This window comes from Parasteatoda tepidariorum, chromosome 7 (assembly GCF_982258835.1).
Source record: "Parasteatoda tepidariorum strain Cologne lab strain chromosome 7, Ptep-v5.0, whole genome shotgun sequence".
NCBI classification, from domain to species: Eukaryota; Metazoa; Arthropoda; class Arachnida; order Araneae; family Theridiidae; genus Parasteatoda; species Parasteatoda tepidariorum.
The window spans coordinates 86,964,364-86,985,953 of record NC_141761.1 but is presented as its reverse complement, the minus strand read 5'-3'; the positions used below and the strand labels follow the sequence as shown (position 1 = coordinate 86,985,953).

At 30.8% G+C, this 21,590-nt stretch overlaps 3 protein-coding genes across 4 annotated transcripts in view; 1 reads left to right on the top strand and 2 right to left on the bottom strand.

Annotated features, from left to right (window-relative positions):
• The window catches only part of LOC107450552 (lysosomal alpha-glucosidase), a 46,231-nt gene extending 44,799 nt beyond the window's left edge, over positions 1 to 1,432 (bottom strand). The window contains exon 1 of one of the 2 annotated variants that reach the window (XM_016066375.5): positions 1,281 to 1,432. Coding sequence is in view for 1 of the 2 variants with exons in the window: in XM_016066374.4 (XP_015921860.2) it covers positions 730 to 968 (239 nt within the window). In the remaining variant the exon portion in view is untranslated. Of the gene's footprint in view, positions 1 to 729 lie in introns of both variants that reach the window. The other variant, XM_016066374.4, reaches the window with a different exon arrangement.
• A 7,302-nt stretch (positions 1,433 to 8,734) lies between these two features.
• On the top strand, positions 8,735 to 17,376 carry LOC107450547 (enkurin). The gene is made up of 5 exons (XM_043041259.3): positions 8,735 to 9,294; positions 11,388 to 11,530; positions 13,951 to 14,186; positions 14,954 to 15,088; positions 17,004 to 17,376. Exons 1-5 carry the CDS (start codon positions 9,179 to 9,181, stop codon positions 17,187 to 17,189), a joined length of 816 nt encoding a protein of 271 aa, XP_042897193.2. The 5' UTR covers positions 8,735 to 9,178; the 3' UTR covers positions 17,190 to 17,376.
• A 186-nt stretch (positions 17,377 to 17,562) lies between these two features.
• LOC107450540 (epithelial sodium channel subunit alpha-like) overlaps positions 17,563 to 21,590 on the bottom strand; it is a 71,108-nt gene continuing 67,080 nt past the window's right edge. Inside the window, exon 13 of the mRNA XM_071183194.2 lies at positions 17,563 to 21,073. Coding sequence (XP_071039295.2) covers positions 20,699 to 21,073 — 375 coding nt within the window. The 3' untranslated portion in view covers positions 17,563 to 20,698. The remainder of the gene's footprint in view (positions 21,074 to 21,590) is intronic.

The following is a 21,590-nucleotide window of genomic DNA, read 5'->3' as shown; positions in this document are numbered from 1 at the left end:
ATATTATAGGAAGATAGCTGGAATAAACAATAAAACATGTTTTATTACAGGAAGAAAGAGAGAGGAATAAAAGGTCGATTTTTAGAAAAACATTCAAGCTCTAACCTCCAATTAAACCTATTTTGATGTTTATTACAACTCTCTCTCTACTGTAATTTGCCAGATTTTATGCTGTTTTAGTTTATTTATCATTTTAATATTAATAGGTATAATTTAAATTAACTGAAAAGAAGTAATAAAATAATTAACAGAATTTCTAACTTTTGTCAATAAAAGTTTAGTTTTCATTATAATGGCTTGTCTGGGGGGTGGTTGCGAGTTATACTCTTCGAGTTAGTCTCCTTTCTGTAAAGCTTTGTTTTTAGTTTTTCTCAGACCACTCCACAGAAGTTGCAAAGATTTAGAAATTATTCTGTTGCAAATCAGGATTTGGAAAACTTCTTTTCTGGGCAAATTTTTGAACAGCTTTTCTGATTTTTAAAAAATTTCTCTTTTCTAGAAATATTGTTTTAAAAATATTTTTATTATATTCAAGTAAAAAATTTCAAATAATGGAGGGAAGAGAAAAAATATTTGACAGAACAAGATTTTTTTACATTAATTGTAAAGGAAATTTGAGGTTCGAGTTAACAAGGTTTAACTCCTATGCTAATGTATATATATATATATATATATATATATATATATATATATATATATATATATATAATATTAAGATGCATATCTTACCCACGATCTAAACATTTTTCATAGTTCAATGGCATATCAGGATTGCAATCTACTCTCACGTAAAAGCTGTTAATATATACTTCTACATACAAAATAATGCAAAACAAAGCTACCAATGAAACTGCTACAACTGCATAGAAAAGGTACCATTTTGCTTTTTGAAAAACTATTTCTTTTCCTTTAATTGTAATGGATTGCGGTAATTTAAAATTTAACTTTTCACTTTCCTCTCCTGACATTTTTAGAGGATGATGAGAGAATAAACAAATGAGTTTTCATCACTAAAAAAAAAATAATAATTTAATATGTAAACATTAGATACTGATAAAAGAGAACATCATCAAAGCGGGGGGATTAAAAAGCAAAAACTCTTATCGATGTCGAAATGATGAGAGAATTCTAAGAATTAAAGAAGAATACACTGGTTTCAAGCTTAAGAAAGAAAACAATGATATGCTCATGCAGATATTTCATAAATTTATACAGACAAGACTAAACATATAAAACTATGCACTTTATCAAAAGTAAGCACACAAAAGAATAAAAATTACCTTTCATTAATGATACAATGGAACGCGTCCTTGAGGAAAGTATAAGTCGGTGAAACTGAGCCTCTCTGTTTTCATTTACTGTTTACATCACAGAGAAACACAGGGAAGGAGAGGAAAGACAGAATCACTTTCGTTCACAAAACATTGAGTTTCGCGGTTTTGCTCAGTGCCGCCATCTATTGCAATTTTGAGAACTGACTACTAATACCATAATTCCTGGGTTCCGTAAAGGTCTTCTAAAGGTTCTGCGATATTATTTGATTTTTTTTTTTAAATTTAAATTCAATTTAAAAAAATTCTGATTTTTACTTTAATATTTTGTATTTTTGCTACAAAAATTAAATTTAAAAAAAATAATAAGATGAAAAAGACTAATTAAAAAAGCAAAACAAAGATACCAACAGAAACAAAAAAGCTGGAAAAAAACTAAATCTTTTTTCCCCTCAGAATTTACTTATGAAGTTTGAAGAAACTGCATCATCCTCGCTTACGCTATCTGGGAGAAGGCCAGTTCCATGTCTTAACCCTCCTCCTTCCCTCTCCTCCTCATATCATTTGTATGGGAAATGTACTACGATATTTTACTAACATAAAATTTTTAATATTTAAATGTTTTTTTCTTTTTTTTTAAACCATTGCCCACCTGGGTTGACATTCGTCAATTCAGCGTATTAGGGCAGATTTGTTGGCCACTCTCACAGGAGCACCATATTAGGTGTGCCAAAGTTGCTCCCACAGTAAGGGCAGATAGTACACAGAATAAAAGAGCATTCATGCCTTGTCCGGGACTCAAACCCAGAACCTTTCATAATTAAATGTCAAAACAATTTTCTAAAATTAGCACGACATTTTCTTTAAGAAATTATGTATATTGCAATTTTGAGTTCTAGTTTCCTAACTTAAATGTTTTTAATCTATTCGACCGATTTAGTTCACATTTTGTATTTTGCTACGTAAAATTAAATACTTTAAAATGCTGTAAGAAATTTTACACCTTGCAATTCAAACATGTTTCGACTATTATTAATAAGAATAATAAATATTTAATAAAATTTATTTTTTGGTCTGAAGTATCTCTGGTATCAAACGAATTTTGTAACTGTGTGCAAAAATTTCGCAATTCGACAAAAAAGTTCTCGAGATATGGCGAAATACGCCAAAAGTAAAATTAGCGGGGTCCAAACTTTGGATCGCTCTCCTGAGCAAACCTTGGGGATCATATTTCCCACATTGCAACTTTAGCTATAGTTGCAATGTACATTGCAACATTGCAACGATAGAAGGTATACCTTCTATATTTCGGAGGTCAGAAATCCAAATGCGCTAAAAAAAATGTGTTTATTCAGAGAAAGTACGTTCTTGTGTCTGATTTCGTAACTTAAAATATCGTCTGTACTAATTAATTAGCACATTTGAGTATTTGAGATAAGCCCCTCAAACCATTAAGATTGAGTCATAGAACGTAGCGATCCGATCGATCATTAAATCAAAAGTTTTTCAGGGTAGTTTTTTTTTTTTTTTGTGAATGCAGTTCATCCAAATGTAATCATCCAAATTTGATTATCCAAATGTACTCATCAAATTTGAATGATTGTTTTTTTCAACTCACAGGATGTCTACAGGTAACCTGGGTCACCTGAGGTGAACGCTCAATCTTCTGAGCCAACCAACGTGACTCAATAAAAGTTATAAGCATTTTTCTACCGTTTTATACCAAAGTTTTCCAACTCTTTTGGGTTTATCGCCGACTTCGCAAGCCAAAATATTTTCCTCTACAAGAAAAAAAAAACACCCTCTACAAAAAAAAAAAAAAAAAAAAAAAAAAAAATATTAAAAATTAATAATCAAAATTTTTTATCCCATTTTAAGCTTTTTAATATTTTAGTTACGGCACCCTTCTATAACCATACCTTCAAAATACTAATTCTGATCAAAATATACCACACGTAAAATTTTTATGTATAAACATAAAAATAAATCCAACATATCACTTTTCAGTTTAAATTAAATACTAATTAAATATTTTTCTATTGCATTCGAAAGAAAATATGAAATGAGTTACGTCGTTTTTGTTTATGAGTGTAAGCTAAGTCGAACAGCAATCCATCGCGTTAGTTTTATAGCGCAGCTAATACTGAGTAAAATGTAGTTTGAAATCAAATCAGAGAATTATATTTTCAGTTAACTATCAGCCGAAGTTAACAACCTTTTCATTATATCCATTTAAATTATTAAACAAGGGAGAAAACTAATAAATGAGACATTTAAATTTACTTAAAAACATGTTCTAAAAATCAATATAAAATGAGTTGAAAGTAAGAGAAAGTGAACACAAATTTATACCAGGAATCAACACTAAAATCGCTGAGTGATAATTACAGTTTTTTCTTGTAAAACTAACACTAAAAATCGTTTTTTTTTTTTTAAATAAAAAAACTAACAATTTTAATACATAACTGCTTTGATAACAAGCTTAAGCTTAATTAAGCTTAATTAGCTTAATTAGAAATGTAAATAGTTCTCCGATACCAAAACCGAAAAATTATGAATATCAGTTGAACTCAATACTTATATTTTCTCAATAATCTTACCAGTGCCCGTCTCTCCAAAGAAGCCATTACCGCCTAGTGAATTACAATAGCGCCCACGTTGGGAACCTATAATTTTAACCTATCTTTACGAGGCAGGAATTTTTTCTTATTCATACATACAAGTAAAAAAAATGGAGCAAGATGAGCTGTTTCTGTTAATCGAATTTAAATTTTCAAGTAGAAAGCTAGATTTCAAAGGTATTTTATACAGAAAAAAAAATGAAACAATTTTATTCCTCATTTTAGCTATTTTATAACCGTCGTTGAACAGCCGACCCAATTTTATGGGTTTACGACAACTAATTGAGCCGCTCAGAAGCCAATGCGGTTAAGTCCATTTTTTGATATTTTCTGATTTTTGGAAATTTTGATGAAATAAATAATAATCTTCTTAGTTATTAAAGGATTTACTCGTTGGTTACTTTTTTCTAGGTTAGACAGCAATTTTTTTAATAGCTTCTGAATATATTATATAATAATTTCAGAAGCCATTGTGAATAAGTCCACCTTTTATCAATATTTTTTTACATAATTTTTGAAATAAAAATTAAATTATTCTTCTTCTTTCGATATTTGTTGGTAACACTGAAAAACAAGAAATTCATAGTAACCAGGGTTGCCAGACGTAGTATTTTTAATACTACGGTAGTATTTTTTCACCAAAAAAAGGGGTATGGTATTTTTCGTAGTATTTTTTTTAAAATGTGGTATTTTTTATTTTTTTTTTTCATTTTTTTTTTCATTTCCTAAAACAAAGAAAAGGGCCACTTTAGTTTTGAAGTAAAAAACAATTTTTGAAATAATCCAGCAGTTTATTTTCTATTAGTCACTGTATCTAGTGATGATTGAGAAAAATCGAAGTTCGTTTATACTAGAAGACATAAATTTCTTATCTTTTTCAGCTGCCAAAAGGTATAAGTCCTAAAATTTTTAAGATGCTGTCATTATTTCAATAAATACTTACGTTTTTATTTACACATCCTGTACATATCTTGTTTTTTTGCAGAGTTTACACCTCGAAAAAAGAGTTCATACACTTTTCTAATTAAATTAATAAACCAGGAATTTCAGAAACTAATGTATCAAAAAACATTAATTTTCTCAATTGTTGTGTTTTGGACTTAACCGCATTGGCTTCTGAGCGACTCAATTATCAACTCCGTAGTCTTGTAATTTTTAACCCAATCCAGAAAACAAGGGAACTTCTGGATCGAGTCTTGGGAGAAATTTGCCTTCGTGGAAGACTTTCAGATGGAGCTAACCCACATTTGCGTTACGTGGAGAGGAAGACCACGAGAACCTCCCACGGTTAGCCTGACGACAAAGGGACTCTAACACATGATCCGTTTACCACTGAGGATATTTCACGTCAGCACTGTGGTCGGTGCAAGCCGGATGTGGAATTCGTATCGACTGGGATTCGAACCAAGCTCGCCGCATTGGAAGACGAACGCTCTATCCCTGAGCCATCGCGGCTCTAGCTATGAATTTGTAGCAGTTTCTTCTTTAAAATTTGACCACTGAAACCGACGGAAAATCATACGGTAAAATTACCAAATGGATGATTTAAAAACCGTATATTTTGGATTAGTTGCAGGAATTATGGCTTATTTTAGATCAGGAATTTCTATACCATACAAGTATTGACAAACAATACAGTCGAATACTTAATGATACAAACTTCTATGCATAGTGCGCAAAAAAATGAACGGACCATCCTCAATAACTTTTAATCTACTAATAGGATCTTCATGTTCTAAAACTTATAGCTTAATGGTTTAGGGGGGACCTCAAATATGCTAACTAATTAGTGGAGACGATATTTTCAATTACGAAATCAGACCCATAAATGTACTATCTCTGATTAAACATACCCTTTTTTCGACCTGTTCTGATTTTTGGCCCCCAAAATGTAGGGGGTAGTCGTAATCTAGGAAATATGGATCTCACAATAATAAAATTCGTTTATTTAAAAATAATTCCACGTAAATTAAATGTAACTTTTAGAAAATATTTATTATTTTTTATCATTTTATTTAATAATAGTCGAAAAAATTTTGAATTTGCAAGGTATAAATATTTTTACATTATTTTAAAGATTGTAAAAATAATCGTAATATCAAAATGATTTTTATAACATGATTAACCTAAACATTACCTTTTGAAACACGTAAAAAAGAGAATGATTGAGTAATTCCATCTAAAAAAAATCACTTCCTATTGATAAACTTAAAAAAGTTTGAATTTTTCGATCGTTTTGACTGAACACAATAAAAATTTTGAAAATTATGACAAAATGATGAAAATTTATTCATTTCTTTTGTTTAACTTAAAAATCCTTGTAGAAATGCTTTTACTAGTATTTTTTTATGTACCGTTAAAAGCCTATTAAATTATGCTTTAGTGTAGTTCAATAAATTTTTATTCAATCATAAAAAAATCATTTATATCAGAAAAGATATACCTAAGACATATGTCATAATTTGAAACTTTATATCAGACACATAAAATTGCTTGAACAAATTATATATAATTGCTTTGTTTGAATATATATATATAGCGAAAGCATGGAGAGAAAAATGAAAGATTAATAAAAAGAGAGGAAGAAGAAAAAATTATTAAAGTAAAAAACTTTAAAAAAAAATTAAAAAATAATATTAAAAAGCCGTAAAACAAAAAAATAATCTCTTCATTAGCTCATACGATTATATCCGTAAAAAAGAGTGCTATCTAATATTGTATCACCAAAGCAAAATATACCAATACAATAGTGTGAGGAGTACTCAAGAAATTGTTTTTGAGGCAAAAAAAAGAACACATTAAGAAACAAAAGAATACACAAAACGAATTCTATAAAGCGAGAAGCGAATTCAAATGAGCTTACTTGTATGAGAAACTTTCAAGAATGATTTAAAATATTTTCGTAATAAGATTGCCAGATTACAAAATATGAAAACAGAAGCGCCAATGTTTTGTTTTATGGCAAGTTTAATTTATTAGTTACCAATAATTGGCCCGAAGATAGATGTGCGCAAGGTAATAATATTATACTGGATAATTTAAAGAAGTTTACAATCAATAAGGTTGATATTTAATTATACAATTCTTTAAAAAAAAAGGAGAGGGAGAAACATGATTCACCCATTTTGCACAGATTTGCCCGAATTGGATTTGCACATGGCAAAAATATAAATTAGCAAAGAAGTTTTCAGTAAATTTATTAATAATAGCACACAATTAACTCAATGATTTTATATAAAGTTTAATTACTTTAGTTGGGTATCCATTGTTTTTTTTTAAATAAAATTTTGAAAGAGTTTGTCTGTTAGATTTTTCGATAAATAAAAATTACTACATAGTCTTTTAATTCTATTCATTTGATTAAAAATGGTATTTAAACTGATGTTTCATTGATACACAAACACGTAACCTATGATCTCAGGGTTCATACGTTGTTCATAAACTAGATGGCGTGTTAAAAGTCGATCTAAATTTGTCCTGCTAAGTTAGAATGTTAATTAACGTGAAGTCAATAAAATCCAACCCAGTATTTTATATTTAATTTATTAGGATAAAAATTCTTTCTTATCTACGTTCTTTATTTAACCCTGATTATTATTTATTTATGTATTTTATTGCAACCGTGATTATTTTTGCTTTGCGTAACTCTTCGTCCCATCTTTGTTTTGGCAACTCTTCGTTGCATAATTAGCTTTTTTTATGTTCTACGTAACTTCATTTCATGCCTGTCTTTGCGTTATGTAAGAAATAAACCAAATTGTTCTTTGTGAAAGAATACAGAATGTGTCACTTTAGAGAATTCATTCTTGACCAGATAAACTTGCACGAAATAATATGGAAGGAACAGTTAACAGAATTAAATACTACTACGTTTCAACTGTCGATCAGGATCGATAAATGTGTCACTAATATAGGCATCTAATTCTTAAATAAGGCAGTTTGCAATGGAAAATATTATTTTAAAAATTTTATAAGCTTATTTCCGATGATTCTATACTTTTTAAATATTTTGTTTCTGCCCATATTTTCATGCCCGTGTAATCAATATTTGGAGACATGGATTACCAAATCGAAATGCTAACTGAAGTATACTAATTAGTTTGTGTTGACGATATTTAAAGTTACGAAAGCAAAAACAAAATCATTCTTTAACGGAAGGAAAAGTACGGAATTTTTTTTTTAAGAAATGAATCATCCTAAATAATTTTTGATCTAATGATCTGATCTTATGATCGGAAACATCCCTGAGGATGATCCAAAGACATGCCATCACAATTTTGATCCTCTGTAGAGGGGGTGGCACCCCCACTTGGGTAGCCCGACCACCTGCACGCTAAGCCGAGCACTTTACGGTAGAACAGTTGAACGAGGACCATTACCGCACACCCTCGGTCCCTACGCAGACTGATCCAAGTGGTCAGTCACCCAACCGCACAACTGACCGCAACCAGTGATGCTTGACTTCGGTGATCTGTTGGGAACCGTGTCTAAACGATCAGTCCACCGCAGGACCAGTGGACCAAGGAATTAAAATAGTATACTAGTTTGGAATTCTTGTCAAAAGAACTACGCTGACATTTCGTGCGCTTTAACTTTCCCCACCTATATGAAAAGTAAACTTTTCTGCTTAGTTTTTCCGCAGTCCGTCAACTTATCGTGGTTGAATAATGTAATCATTCAGAAATAAAATAAAAAAATATGAGAGAAGTACTAAACTACAACTGTAGAATGGAAACTATATAAATCAATTATATCAACTAACCGTTTCCTTCAATTGTTGCTAGAGGGCGCAGGGGCCCGCATGGCCAGAAGAAACTTCAAGAAAAGCGTCGCCAGGACGTCAGAGTGGATCGTCCTTAAGTATTTGTAGTTTATGACTCTAACATTTGGATGGAAACTCTTCATAATTTCTCTGTGTTTAGAACGGATGTTGAAAAATCCTCTCAATAAGAGAACGAACCCAGAAAAACGAATCTCCCCGAAATCGTTCAACTTTTTAAATATTTATCTAGATCAAACTTGTAATGTGCCGATTAAATTAATAACAATTGTAATATATGTAATCGTAATAATGTTTATTCTGTGATTCCATTCAATAATTTTTCCCTCTAGAGGGATTTCCTAGCCGGTGCAAAAAAATTCATTCACGTCACGACTTGTGTTTCCATGGTAGCCGAAACTGAAAATGTAAATAAAAAGAATGTTGTTTAATTGCTGAAAAAATAGCTTTATTTTTGGTCTCCATACCATTGTATTTATGTAATTTTTCAATATTTTAACCGAAAAATGACGACATATCAAAGGATTGCTATAACAAAAAGGTTTAAAGAAACTCAAGTTCCTCAAGAAAATATACGCAATTTAATAATTTCTTCCCCGGTATCAAAAAAGCGTTCTCCAAGGTATCATATTTTCTTTTCATATTTTCATAATAATTTCTATTCCTATTTATGTTTCTATGAATTTTTTTTAATGTTTTGTAATGATATCAAACGTATTCAGAAGTTACTTAATATTTCAAGCTGTTTATTAAAGAAATCATGATGTCATGCAATTATTATTTTACATAATACCGAGGCTAAAATTATAATTCATAAGTTGTTGTTTTTTATCACTAAAATCTTCACATAAAATAATTTAATTTTGAATGGCTACGTTTTAAAACACACCAAGAACAGAGAATACAAAGCTACGTGCTTTCGGAAGAAAAAAAAAAGAAAAAGGAAAAAAAACGATGTTTGGCGTGTTGGAATTTTTATATAATCTTTCTGCTAAACGTTTCGAAACACTTCGCTTTGTATTACATGTTCATGGCGTTTAATAAACATGTTTTATATCTCAGTTTTCTCTACTTCGTAATAAAATAATCAATTTATTCTGAATTTTTGCATAACGAATGCATAATTCTAAATTGTTATGTTACCTTACAAATAAAAAATACTCTACAGAGCCAGCCCAAAGAAGGGTCATTCGTCTTAGGCCTAAAAGAAATTTTAGGAGCTGAGGTATAAAAAAAAATTTAATTACTTTTTTAATTGTTTTTTTCCTTTAAAAAAACGCTTTAATTTTTTAAGAAAAATTAACGTTTTTTTAAAAAATTATCACCAGTAGTTAGGTTTATTTATCATTATTTTAGGGCATTTCATAATAATAAGAATTTTTTGACTGTAGTAGATTTTAAATCATTTTTTAAAAATATAAGCTTTCAAATCATTTTCAAGAAATAAAGTACCTAGAATGTATGTGATTTACGCAACATGAAGCTGGGTCAATATCCTTAACTTAGTGTTGGGTGGTCTTGATGGTCTTAACAAAAAGCATGATTTTTTGTGATGGAAAATTATAGTGGTAACCAGTAAATTATGTTGGATCATGATGAATTTTTTTTGTTGGTCCATTATAAAAATCCATCATACTATGCTGGGTATGCTATGTTCGTCCAACATGTAAGGGTTCCAATTCCTAACTTGGGATGTTGGGCAGATTTGATGGCCCCATCAATCTGTATGATAGTTTCTGATCATATCTGATCACATCATATCTGTTCTAATCACATTTCCATCAATGAAAAAATCCATTATTGAACATCTATCGTTCAATTCTTCCATATTTATGAGGCCCACGAAAGAAATTTTTCATCCCGAATTCTATTTCGTATATTGAAATATTGAATATTGGTATATTGAAATGTAAAGTTTAGAGAAAACTGCGTTTAAACAAGCCTAGAATAAGCCAAGATGTTTCAAATGTTGAAGGAAGGTCTTAAAAATATCAAAAGACAAAGAAATTATTGGAGGAAAACTTCTCCATAGCGTAATTCTCTCAAAATTTGATTACATTGTGATATTTCTTTTAAAAAAAAAACATTTTCAGGATTTGAAATTTACAAAAGTTTACATAGAGCCGCGATGGCTCAGGGGATAGAGCGTTCGCCTTCCAATGAGGTGAACCGGGGTTCGATCTCGGCAATGGCTGGTCGATACGAATTCCGCATCCCACCGACCACAGTGCTGACGTGAAATATCCTCAGTTGTAGACGGATCATGGGTTAGAGTTCCCTTGCCGTCGGGCTAACCGTGGGTGGTTCTCGTGGTCTTCCTCTCTATGTAACACAAATGCGGGTTAGCACCATCAAAAAGTCCTCCACGAAGGCAAATTTCTCTCAATCTCAATACTTGATTCAGGAGTTCCCTTGTCTTCTGGATTGGGCTCAAAATTACAAGGCTACGGAGTTGAATATTAGTAGTCGTAAACCCAAAAATTGGGTCGGCTGTTCAACGACGGTTATAAAAAATAAAATAAAAAGTTTACATAGTTTACCTGAACTGACTTTTTCAAAAGTGTAGATCTCTCTTCACTTATCTAAGAGAAAGAGAATTTACCGTGAAGGGTTTCTCCCGTGGTATAGCGCCCTTTTCTAGCTGTGCTTTCAAAGAAGAATTTTGAAAGCACAAACTTAGCACAGTAAAAGTCATACTTTTGTGTTGTTTTTCAGATATCAGTCAAAGCACAGTTCTTCCACGAAACAATTTTATGCTTCCAAAAAGAAACCTCATCAAACAATGGGTTTCATGAAAACTAAAGTATACCCAGAGGACTATTTAAAGAAGCACACTCGAGAACAAATCTTGGCTACTGGTAAGATACGAAAAGGCATATGCATGGTGCTGCGTAATAACCACCCTTATTACTTATGATTTGAGTTCTTGGAAATAATAAGAGTAAAATACTATGCACATACTTAAGGGTCGCCAATTGATATTTAAGTGAGAAAGAACAAGCGTTTTCAAACTCTAAACAATCACTATTGTGCTCAATGAAAGAAATATATGCCTGAAAATAATAATGAAAAATGCAGTTCATTTGAGGTTGATGCTTATAGATATTTAAAACGCACCCGAACCTCATTGGACAAATCAACTGTTTTAAATTACTTTAATCTCGGCATTGCTTTTCTCGACCTGTATATAATGATTAGTCAGAGTGCGGAAACGTTTTTTTATTTTTTCCACCTAAATATCAGTTTGCGAGATCTAATGTGATTTTTTTAAATTTTATTTATTTGAATTCTAAGCATATTTATATTAAGGGCAATAAATATGGAACACCATGTATTTGAAACTTTACTCGAAAACAGCTGACTTTTAATCAATACCGAAGCTGCAACAACTTGTTTACATCATTTTTTAATGGTTTTACCAAATAACGTTTTTTTTATCGCTAACTTTGTCGTTTTAAGTTGAATATACTACTTAATTTGAATAAAACACTTTTTACTTAATAATTATCGAATCAATATTCGTAACTTATTCTGATTCATTAGAAGTCACACTTTTCGAAAATAGTTCAGCGTATTTATAGGTAGTTTGACAACCTGAGCTATGATTAATGTCTGTTATAAAAATCCTAACCATCCGTTATAAAAATGTGGAAATTTAGTAATTCTTATTTCTGAAGAGCTCTAAAACTGAAATGGGTAACAAAAAAAAAAAGAAAAGAAACTTTTGATAAGGTTTTAAGCAAAAGGGCATGAAACAATAATATAAATCATAATCCGTTTATTGTCTGCTACAAGAAGACGCACATGTGGAAGCAAATGTTTATTTAAAATTCATAAATGCTGGACTTATTTTGAAAAAAACATGCTAGGCATTAAAATGAATTATGAAACTGAAAGAATTATTGACATTGAAAAAAAGTTATTGAAATTTTATATAGAAACAGAGTAAATTCTGGATCAAACGGATTGATGCATCTGACCGTGCTATCCAGGCAAGTGAGGTATTGATTCCATTGTATTTTTTTAACAAATGTACAGGAACACCTCAGTTCACTAACAGTTTGAAAGTTATAAGAGTTTTAGGTAGGTTAGTGCATAGAAAAAATAATTGAGCTAAAATTGCCTCACTGCATGATAATGTAAAAAGAACCCTATTTCTGGTGATAAAAGCCAAAATATACGGTATTCAAACCATACAATAGGTAATTTTTCTGTCCATATGGAAATGGTTTACCATAAAGTCTGGTTTTCAAAATTATAGTTCTTATTACCACATATTTAGTAAAAAACACTAAATTGAAAAGTAAATTTAACAGATTAAATGGTTTTTCTTTTAAGCTCAAAGGTATCACGATAAAGTTACCAAATTTTCTCATATATTATAAAACCATATTTATTGTTAATGTTGCCAAAATCATCACCAAAGCACTTCACTCAAAAATTACCAAACTTTATAGAGCTCTCATAGAACCAGAAATACGGTAACTTTGACCGAATTCTGGTAGTTTCTACCATACTTTATTCTCAGTGTGCAAAAAAACACATAAGTTTACTTTTATAAACAAATCATATATTTTGTATCATAATTTTAAATATGTAAATAGATGTGTTTTTCCCAAAATTCCAGAGGATCTTCAGTTCCCCCTTGAAAAAAACTTAAAACTTTGGAAAATTTATTCTTTTTTTTTCTTGCAAAAATAGAAAAACATGTGTCCAATAGTTTTAATCCACAGCAACATATCCTGAAAATATCAACGAAATCAAAAAACAGCCTTTTAAATTCAGAAGAAAACTCTATTTTAAAATATCAATTTCAACGGAGCAACTTTTGAATAAACATCTTATAATGCCTTGCAGTTTTATTTGACTGTTAAATTTATTTTGATGTTTTGAATCCTGCGGGAATCGACCTCAGTATCTATTAATCTGATTATGAAAGTTTTTTCCAATTTAAATTAGGATTTATCTAACTTTACGTCTGCGTTATTTTATTTTCACTCTTGACAAATATTCTATGCAGATGACGAGTTTTGTTCGCCCCTTATTCAGTGAAATAAAAATTTGCATGTTTCTATAAAAAATCAGAGAATCTGGAATTTGCTGATAATATTCAAAGAAATCATTTTAAAAAAATTGTTTTGCATTGTTTTCATTTAGATAATCATGAAGATTTGCTTAGTAAAACATGCTTCCCAAATCCTGTGAAACGAAAAACAAGATTTAGTTAAATGCATACGTGAATCAAAGTGCCCATGATTTTCTTTTCTCTTGTTTTTAGACAGAAGTATTTCTCCACACTTGCCCAAAGAGCACAAACGCCCACCTGTGCCAAAATGTCACGAAGCACCTCTCGTTTTGCGAGAAAATTGCGCCAAAGATTTTGTTCAGCTCAACAAAATAGATGCTTTGAGAAAACCAGCTGTCAGGCCAGCCCAAAAGATGGCAGACAATAGAAAAGGAGATACTTTTTTTCTTGAATTTTCTGGATTAGTACCAAAATTTTGCATGAAGAAGGTATTGTAACTTTTCTTTTTCTCCAAAAAGTGATAAGTTTTGAACATTAAACAATTTTTTTAAAATTGAATATCACTATCTTTAGTATTATCTTCCTATAATGTAAATTATGTAGTGAATATTGTGATATGATTATTCAAGTATTATACAAGAGATAAATTTATAGATTGAACCTCAACGGCTCAGTTAGAGCCTGAAGAACTGAGGTTCGATTCCCCAGTGGCGGTTTGAAGCCCACCTACCTTCAATACGATGGGTACCAACCTGTCGAAATAAATTGCAGTACTGACCATACTGCCACAATCACGCCATTGGTTATGAAATTGTGGAGACATAACTTCCATGAACCCCTGACCTACAGAGGGCTATTGCGAAAATACTTTATTTAATCTTAGATATTATGATCACTTAACCTAAATGAGTTAGACTAATGAACGAACTTTCAATGGTATTTTGAGAAAACTTTACCCGTTACCAGATATAATTCTTTGATTATCTTAGTTTCCGAGTGAAACTGGCTTGATTGAAAAGATTTCTCCCTAAACACCATAAAACGTTCTCTCTTAAGTTAGTAGTTTTATAAAGCATTTGCTTGAGTAGAGCAATAACTCTATTTCAGAGAACAACGTATATGTGAGTTATTAAAAATAAATTTATTAAACCACTCTATTATCAGAAGAATCTTAGTTTCTTCAGTTTCATGAGTAGTTGCGTTTTATGCATTCAATTGATTGAATAAACTTTCAAATTTTCTGTTTTACTTACAGGAATTTGGAAAAAAACCAAAGTATCTCGTGCAAAGAAGGAACGATCTTGAATACGCAGGCAAAATATGTCAGGATTCATTCGCAGAAAAAGAATTGCTCAAACTAACTGACGAAGAAAAAACTGATTTGCTGGAGGTAAGAAGAAAAAAATGATTCGTAGTTATTTAAATTAAATAATTTATAGATTTTTAAAAAGTGCCTAAATGTTTACTAATAAATTTAATAAGGATAATTGCTCTCATTTTAACATAAATAAAATTCTCGATTTAAAAAATATCTATACGATTGATACATTATTTAAATCGAGAGTTTTACCCATCGGCGATTGCTGCCACTCGTCTAGTATTCCAGCAACACTCTAAACTGGCATTAAGTAGTAGTAGGGGAAACAATTCTGATACGCTCTTTTGTACTCAGAGTGTATCAGAGATTCCCTATAGGGTTAAAATTTGGTCACCTGGCTATCCAATCATTCCAGTGAATATTTTAACTCAACAGAAAATCGAGTAAATGAGTTGCATGTCACCATGCGTTTTCGTTCCATAAAATTATATAAAGGCCTACTGCAACCCTCAGAAGTGAACAGAAGACTTCAATGCATTATTCCTATGTCACAGATCTGAAAGATATGAAATGTTGTAGAGCCATTCAACATGAAGTCTGCCCAGAGCATTTAACTATTTATGCCATAATGACCGGTTTTCGGAGTAAGTAGTCGATACCTCATTCTTTCTATGTAAAAGACTCAATATCTGTAGGGAGGAACTCTGTCCAAAAAATCTTTAATTATTTCATCGAAGGTTTGACGGTCTGCGCAGGATTCTTGCTGAATGACTGCTGGAAGCTCCATGTCTTTGAGAGAGGCACTTTGACTGATTTGATGTATAGCGGAAAAGTTTTAGGGCACTATGTTTTGTTCTCGGGGGTACAGGTGGACTTGATTTATTTTAGTAGATGGCAACATAGAGATTATCCGGAAAGATTCTTTGGAAAGTAAAAATACTTGTCGGATGCAATCCGTCGGCCAACCAGATCCAGATATTTTAAATTTATAGAGCATTTGTTAAAAGTTCTGGAAATGACGACTGGAAAAACTATCCCTATAATACTATTTAGAGTCTTTAAAAAAAAACGATGTTGGGCGAGTGAGAAAATTTGCCCAAAAACATTGCCTAATTTCCAATATGGAATGATGTTGTAAAACCAGTGTGTCAGTATTCTTACTAACTGTTGTAACTCATTGAGACCTGTATGCCTGAAAGAGAGGAATAACTCATTACCTAAATTAATTTATTTTTTATGATTCAACTCTGTGACTACATTTCCATGCACCTCGACTCCGATATGAGTTATGCGCGACGCGATCAGACGTGTGTATTATAACTGTTGAGTGGTTATTATATATTATATATGATTTGAATTACATCAATATATGTTCTCTCAAAATTAAAATTTCATTAAAATATTTCCAATAGCTCTGAAGATAATCAACTGCATCGGGAAATTCTATTAATTTGGAACACAGGAGTAAATATAAAAAGCATCTATTACGGAACACCTTTTATTAATTTTTAAATCTGCATTTGACTACGTAACCCTTCAGCAGCAATTTTATTTATTAAATTGATAGCTGATTGATTAACAGAAGATTTTCTCGTCGTTTAAATATGATTTAAAAATTAAATGGCTAACCCATTTTTATTCCTTAGGTTGATATCTAATCTACATGATCGTGAGGTTTAAAAGTTAACTTATTTCTCTAAAATTTTGTAATTTATAACGTGAATTGCATAGCTTAATGTACAAAAATGTCAACAAACCTGACATCTTTTCATCAGTTCTCAACAAACCTGACACCTTTTCATCAGTTCTCTAGTTAAACAGCATATTTTCTGGGCCATTTGCCTTTGTGTGATCATATTCTGGTGTGTGAATTGTTTTATATTACTTACCTTTAAATATCTATCCTTGTTATTTTCTGCTTATAGTAGATCATGTATAGTGGACATGATAGGGATTGTGGTCAATAATAACTTCAATTTCATTTCAGGGATTGAGAGATAATTGGGAAGAGCTAAACAAGCGTTACCTGACATTACCTTTAATGATTGACACTAAATTGTTAAAAAATCGAAAGTTGGATCTTGAAACGAAGCTGGACATGTTGGAGCATGATATATATTTTTTGGAGAACTGCGAAAAGAGCGACATTTATATTTTTCCTGATCAAAACTGATCAATTTTGACCATTTTGACGTCTAAAGAAGCTAAGAAAAATAATCTTTTTTTCCGACTATTTATTTGGAATTTAAGCAAGAATGAAACATTCAATACAGTAACCATTTATTTGCTAAGAAACTGAAATTACATTGGGAGACACAAAACATTACACTAATAAATATTTCTTATCATTAAAAGTATCAAATCTATTTTGTCTAAATGACTGCAATTTTTTTTTACAAATTATTGCATATGGTATAACTGCCAACTTTTATGCTTTTTGGGGAATTTTTATTTTTTTAAGAAGTGGTTAAAAGTAAAAATTATTTTAGTAGTAATGTCGTTTCGGCGCTTTAAATATTCGTTAGTCTTTAAAACCAATTATTTTGCTTTTCGATTCATTTTCGATCCGGCATTGAAAGACTGTTGCTAAGCAAGGTGAATACATTATTGATTAAAAATAAGATCTTGCTAACAAATATCAAATGCATCGAAACGACCTTACTTTTCGGTCCCCCTAATATTTCAACAACATGAAAAATGTCACTTTGTTACTATGAGGTCATGTATAGATGCAGTGAACAAAATAAGAAAAAGTGAAAACTTTTAAAATTTTTAAACTGAAAATAATCGGATTTTCACGTACTAGGAGTTAATTATAATGGTTTAAAGGCCTAACCTTAAAAATAGTAATAAATTAATATTTATAATACTAATAAATTAATATATACTGATAAATTAATGTATATATACTATATTTTAAGTTAAGAAATCAAACACGAAAATATTTTTTATCACTCAGTGAGCATAATTTTTTACACCGATGGATTTGGATTCTTAACCATCACAATATGGTTGGTAGTCGCGATCTGAAAAATATGGCCCCCATAGTTTAAACAGAAGAGTTGAATTAAGTTCAGGCTCTTTTATTTTAATTTTATTTCTTGCATATATTAGTATCTCAAAGCAGTCATATTTTTAAATTTTTATTTCTCAAGAACTTTCAAACCGATTTCCTTCAAAAGTTTCCGATTTTGACATTAAAATTCACGTAGATTAAACTGGTGCAAAAACTTGTGCATCTCTCAACCATTAGTAGTGATAAATAATTAAAAAAACAAATAATATTTGAAATTATCGTTTATTAAACAATTAATAAATGAAATTAACATTAAAGGGCTCAAACTATTGGGGCCATACTTCCAAGATTGCGACCATCCCCCATATTTTGAGGGTCTAGAATCCAAATCCGACAAAAGAAAGATTCAGAGAAAATAGGATTCTATGTCAGATTTTGTAACTTCATATCGTCTGCACCAATTAATTAGCATATTTATTATTTATATGCCATTAAGTTTGCATCTGAATGAGGGAAAGTCTCATCATTAAAACAAAAGTTATCAATGCGTCAGCTTTTTTAGCACACTGAACATACTATGTGGGAGATATAATAGATAGTGGGGATTTAAATCATTTTTAATTTCCTTCATAGCACCAAAAATAAAAAACAGGGAAGAAATATTAAGGCATGAAATTTGATACCACTTGAAGAAAAAAACCTTTTGCGAAAAGCTTATGAGTTGACAGCTTTACATAAACCACTCTAACATGAAAATAGCACACAAGTATGTTTTCAGAGCTTTGTTTGTTCTAGATTGTCTGACTAATTAACGTCGATTTATTTTGTAAACAAAAGTCTTACCGTTTTATTAGAGCTGTGTAAAAGAAATTGTGTTTTTTTTAAATGGAAACTTGGCTCCGCATTTGGTAACCTTTTAATTTTCTTGGCGAGTTGGTTTTTGCATATTATTATTCTTTGTCGAAAAGGAATATTTTCCAATATCGAGCATGATTGTAAACATTCATAAAACTTAGTTACTGTGACTGAGCTAGTTAACTTAAAAATCTTTAGGCTACACTCTTGCACCCTGAAAACTAAACAGTTAAACGTACAAAGTTTCTAAACCACTACAATACTGACAATTAGTACACAAACAGCAAATTCCCATCTCAGTATAAATATATTTTATAAGACTTAATAAAAACCTCCATCAAATATGGTCGAGTTTTGTTTGTTAAAATAATTTATTCAGAATAGACCCTGTATTTTCAAATCCCCGCACTTAATGCATATTGTAATGGCTGAGTGTAAAAAAGAAGTCATTAGGAATTACATCATTGAAATCTCATGCGAATTTTTTAATTGAAAATAAGGAAAGCTAAGAGTCAATCTAAAATTCACTCTCTGTTAAAGTCACTTTATATTGGTTAATGTATCTTTTCACCTGTCGTGTGAAGTACAAAGTATGTATAATTTATTTCTATTTTTTAAATTTACTTAGGAAGGGTGGGACAACGATTTGCTCAAAGTTTCAACATTTTTAGTTGCTTTAAATTGTTGTTTTCTACAACTTGTCTACAACAAATCTATTCTCTAGATTTTTAAAAATTTATTTTTGACAAGGATTTTAAGAAAACAAATGGAAAAAGGCAGTGTTCAAAGGGCAGTATCTATTTTTTGAAATAGGAAAATTGCACAATACTTAATTTTCAACAGATGAATTTAAATTTAAACCATAATTACCAGACGGATTTAATGAAATTTATATTTCATAAATGCACCACTCAGTGGAAGGTAGAAACATTACTTCAGAACAACATTACTTCAAGAAAAAAATATCAAATTTTGATTTTTTTTTTTAAAAAATCATAAATTTTAAAAATTCCACACTTGTATGAAATTAAAGGTATTGTCTAAGTTTAAAATAGTTTCTAAAAAATCTAGTTAAAAATTGACAAAAATCAGCAATAGTCTCTTTACACAGGAAGGATGTAGTCGTCGCTGATTTGGTACCTCAACTACAGTGGATGGATGGTTGACTGAATGTAAACAATAACAAGCTTCTTAAAACCGGCAGAAATTTAGAAAACTTCCGGTGTAACCCTCCGCTTACGAGTCGATCTGTGAACAGGCATAATATTCCAGGAAGTTTTATTACTGTGATTTGTGTTTAAATTTAGGCGTAATTTTACCATTCTTAAGAATTTTCTGTAATTTATAAATTCTAACAGATAGTGACCCTAAAACAAATTTAACAAAATTAATAACGCAGCATAAATAAAGTGTAAGGTTAGCCATGTTTTGAATGTTATCCCTTATTAGGCTTTTTTTTGTGTAAAATAGCACCGTCTGTTATTTTTTCCGTAGCATTATAACAAGCTTGCAGAATCTATCAAATTTATTTGTTGTTTGTTTCGTTGGAAGTCAGATTGAAAGTACGCTTTATAATGAAAACACTACAAGTATTACAATAAAAACACTATAATATTAGATGAAGCGTTTTTTCAAGCTGGGGCGTAAAAATCAATCGGAAGTCGTGTGACGAATTTCAAACCCTAGCGCCATCTGCACTTAGCTTTACTCGGTCAACCATCCATAGGATACTTATTTCACCTAATTTAGACCAATTTTGGTTGTGTTCAATTCAAATAAACCAGTGAGCACCAAAAAGATTAAGAACTATTTCATTTTTCGTTATGAAGAGAGTTATTCCAGTGATATGATGATGGAATACCGAAACCACTGGAACTGTTTCTTGAAAAGCTACTGACTTTATTTGTTTGACTGAATTCGACGGACTTGTTTTTGGAATCCGTTTTGCGGTATGATGGCGGAGCATTGATGCCACTGTTGCTGGAAAACTGTTGCTGGAAACTGTTGCTGGAAAAGCTGTTGATACGGTTTGTTTGATTCAGTTCGGTTATAATCAATTTATTGCGCCTTCCGAAAACAGTCATAATAATATCCCACAAAAATTCCAGAATTTCTACGAATGTGAAAAGTGTCAAGCCCATGAAAAAGCCCAAGTTTCCACCTACATTCGCAACAAGAGTTTGCCACTGCAAATAAAATAAAAAATTTGAAAAAATAATAATCAAATCAATGCATTATTTCTGAAATTATAAGGAAAATTACACATTTATTAATCATGGAAGTTGCTTAAAATGTTGGCGTTTTAATACTAAATTTTATATTTTATGTATATGATCTATGTTCTAAAACAAAGCGACTGCTATTAGCATGCTCACACTGCAAATAAATTTTAAGTTATTTTGCAGGTGACGTAGTGTGGGAGTTCTTTGGTGTGGGTATCTCGTTCCTAATTCGTTGTAGAAACGTGGCATTTTCTTACGTTAGCAATTGTTATTTCCATTCCATTTCGAATAAGCCAACCCCGTGAAGTATCAATTCTCTTAAGTGACATATTCTAAATTCTTTCACAAAGATTTCAATTCTTTGATTATATATTTAAACAGAGACTTAGCACAAAGACAAGTACGAAGTCATGATGACCATAAACAAGCTTATTATGCATCGAAGTTGCCAGTTACACAAAACAAAGGTATAGCACGTTTA

What these genes read in the sequence shown, in the direction of transcription:
- LOC107450547 (XM_043041259.3), top strand. Translation starts at nt 9,179, where the DNA reads ATGACGACATATCAAAGGATTGCTATAACAAAAAGGTTTAAAGAAACT. An exon ending in AGAACAAATCTTGGCTACTG is followed by an intron (nt 11,531 to 13,950) that starts GTAAGATACGAA and finishes TCTTGTTTTTAG; the next exon opens with ACAGAAGTATTTCTCCACAC. An exon ending in CAAAATTTTGCATGAAGAAG is followed by an intron (nt 14,187 to 14,953) that starts GTATTGTAACTT and finishes TTTTACTTACAG; the next exon opens with GAATTTGGAAAAAAACCAAA.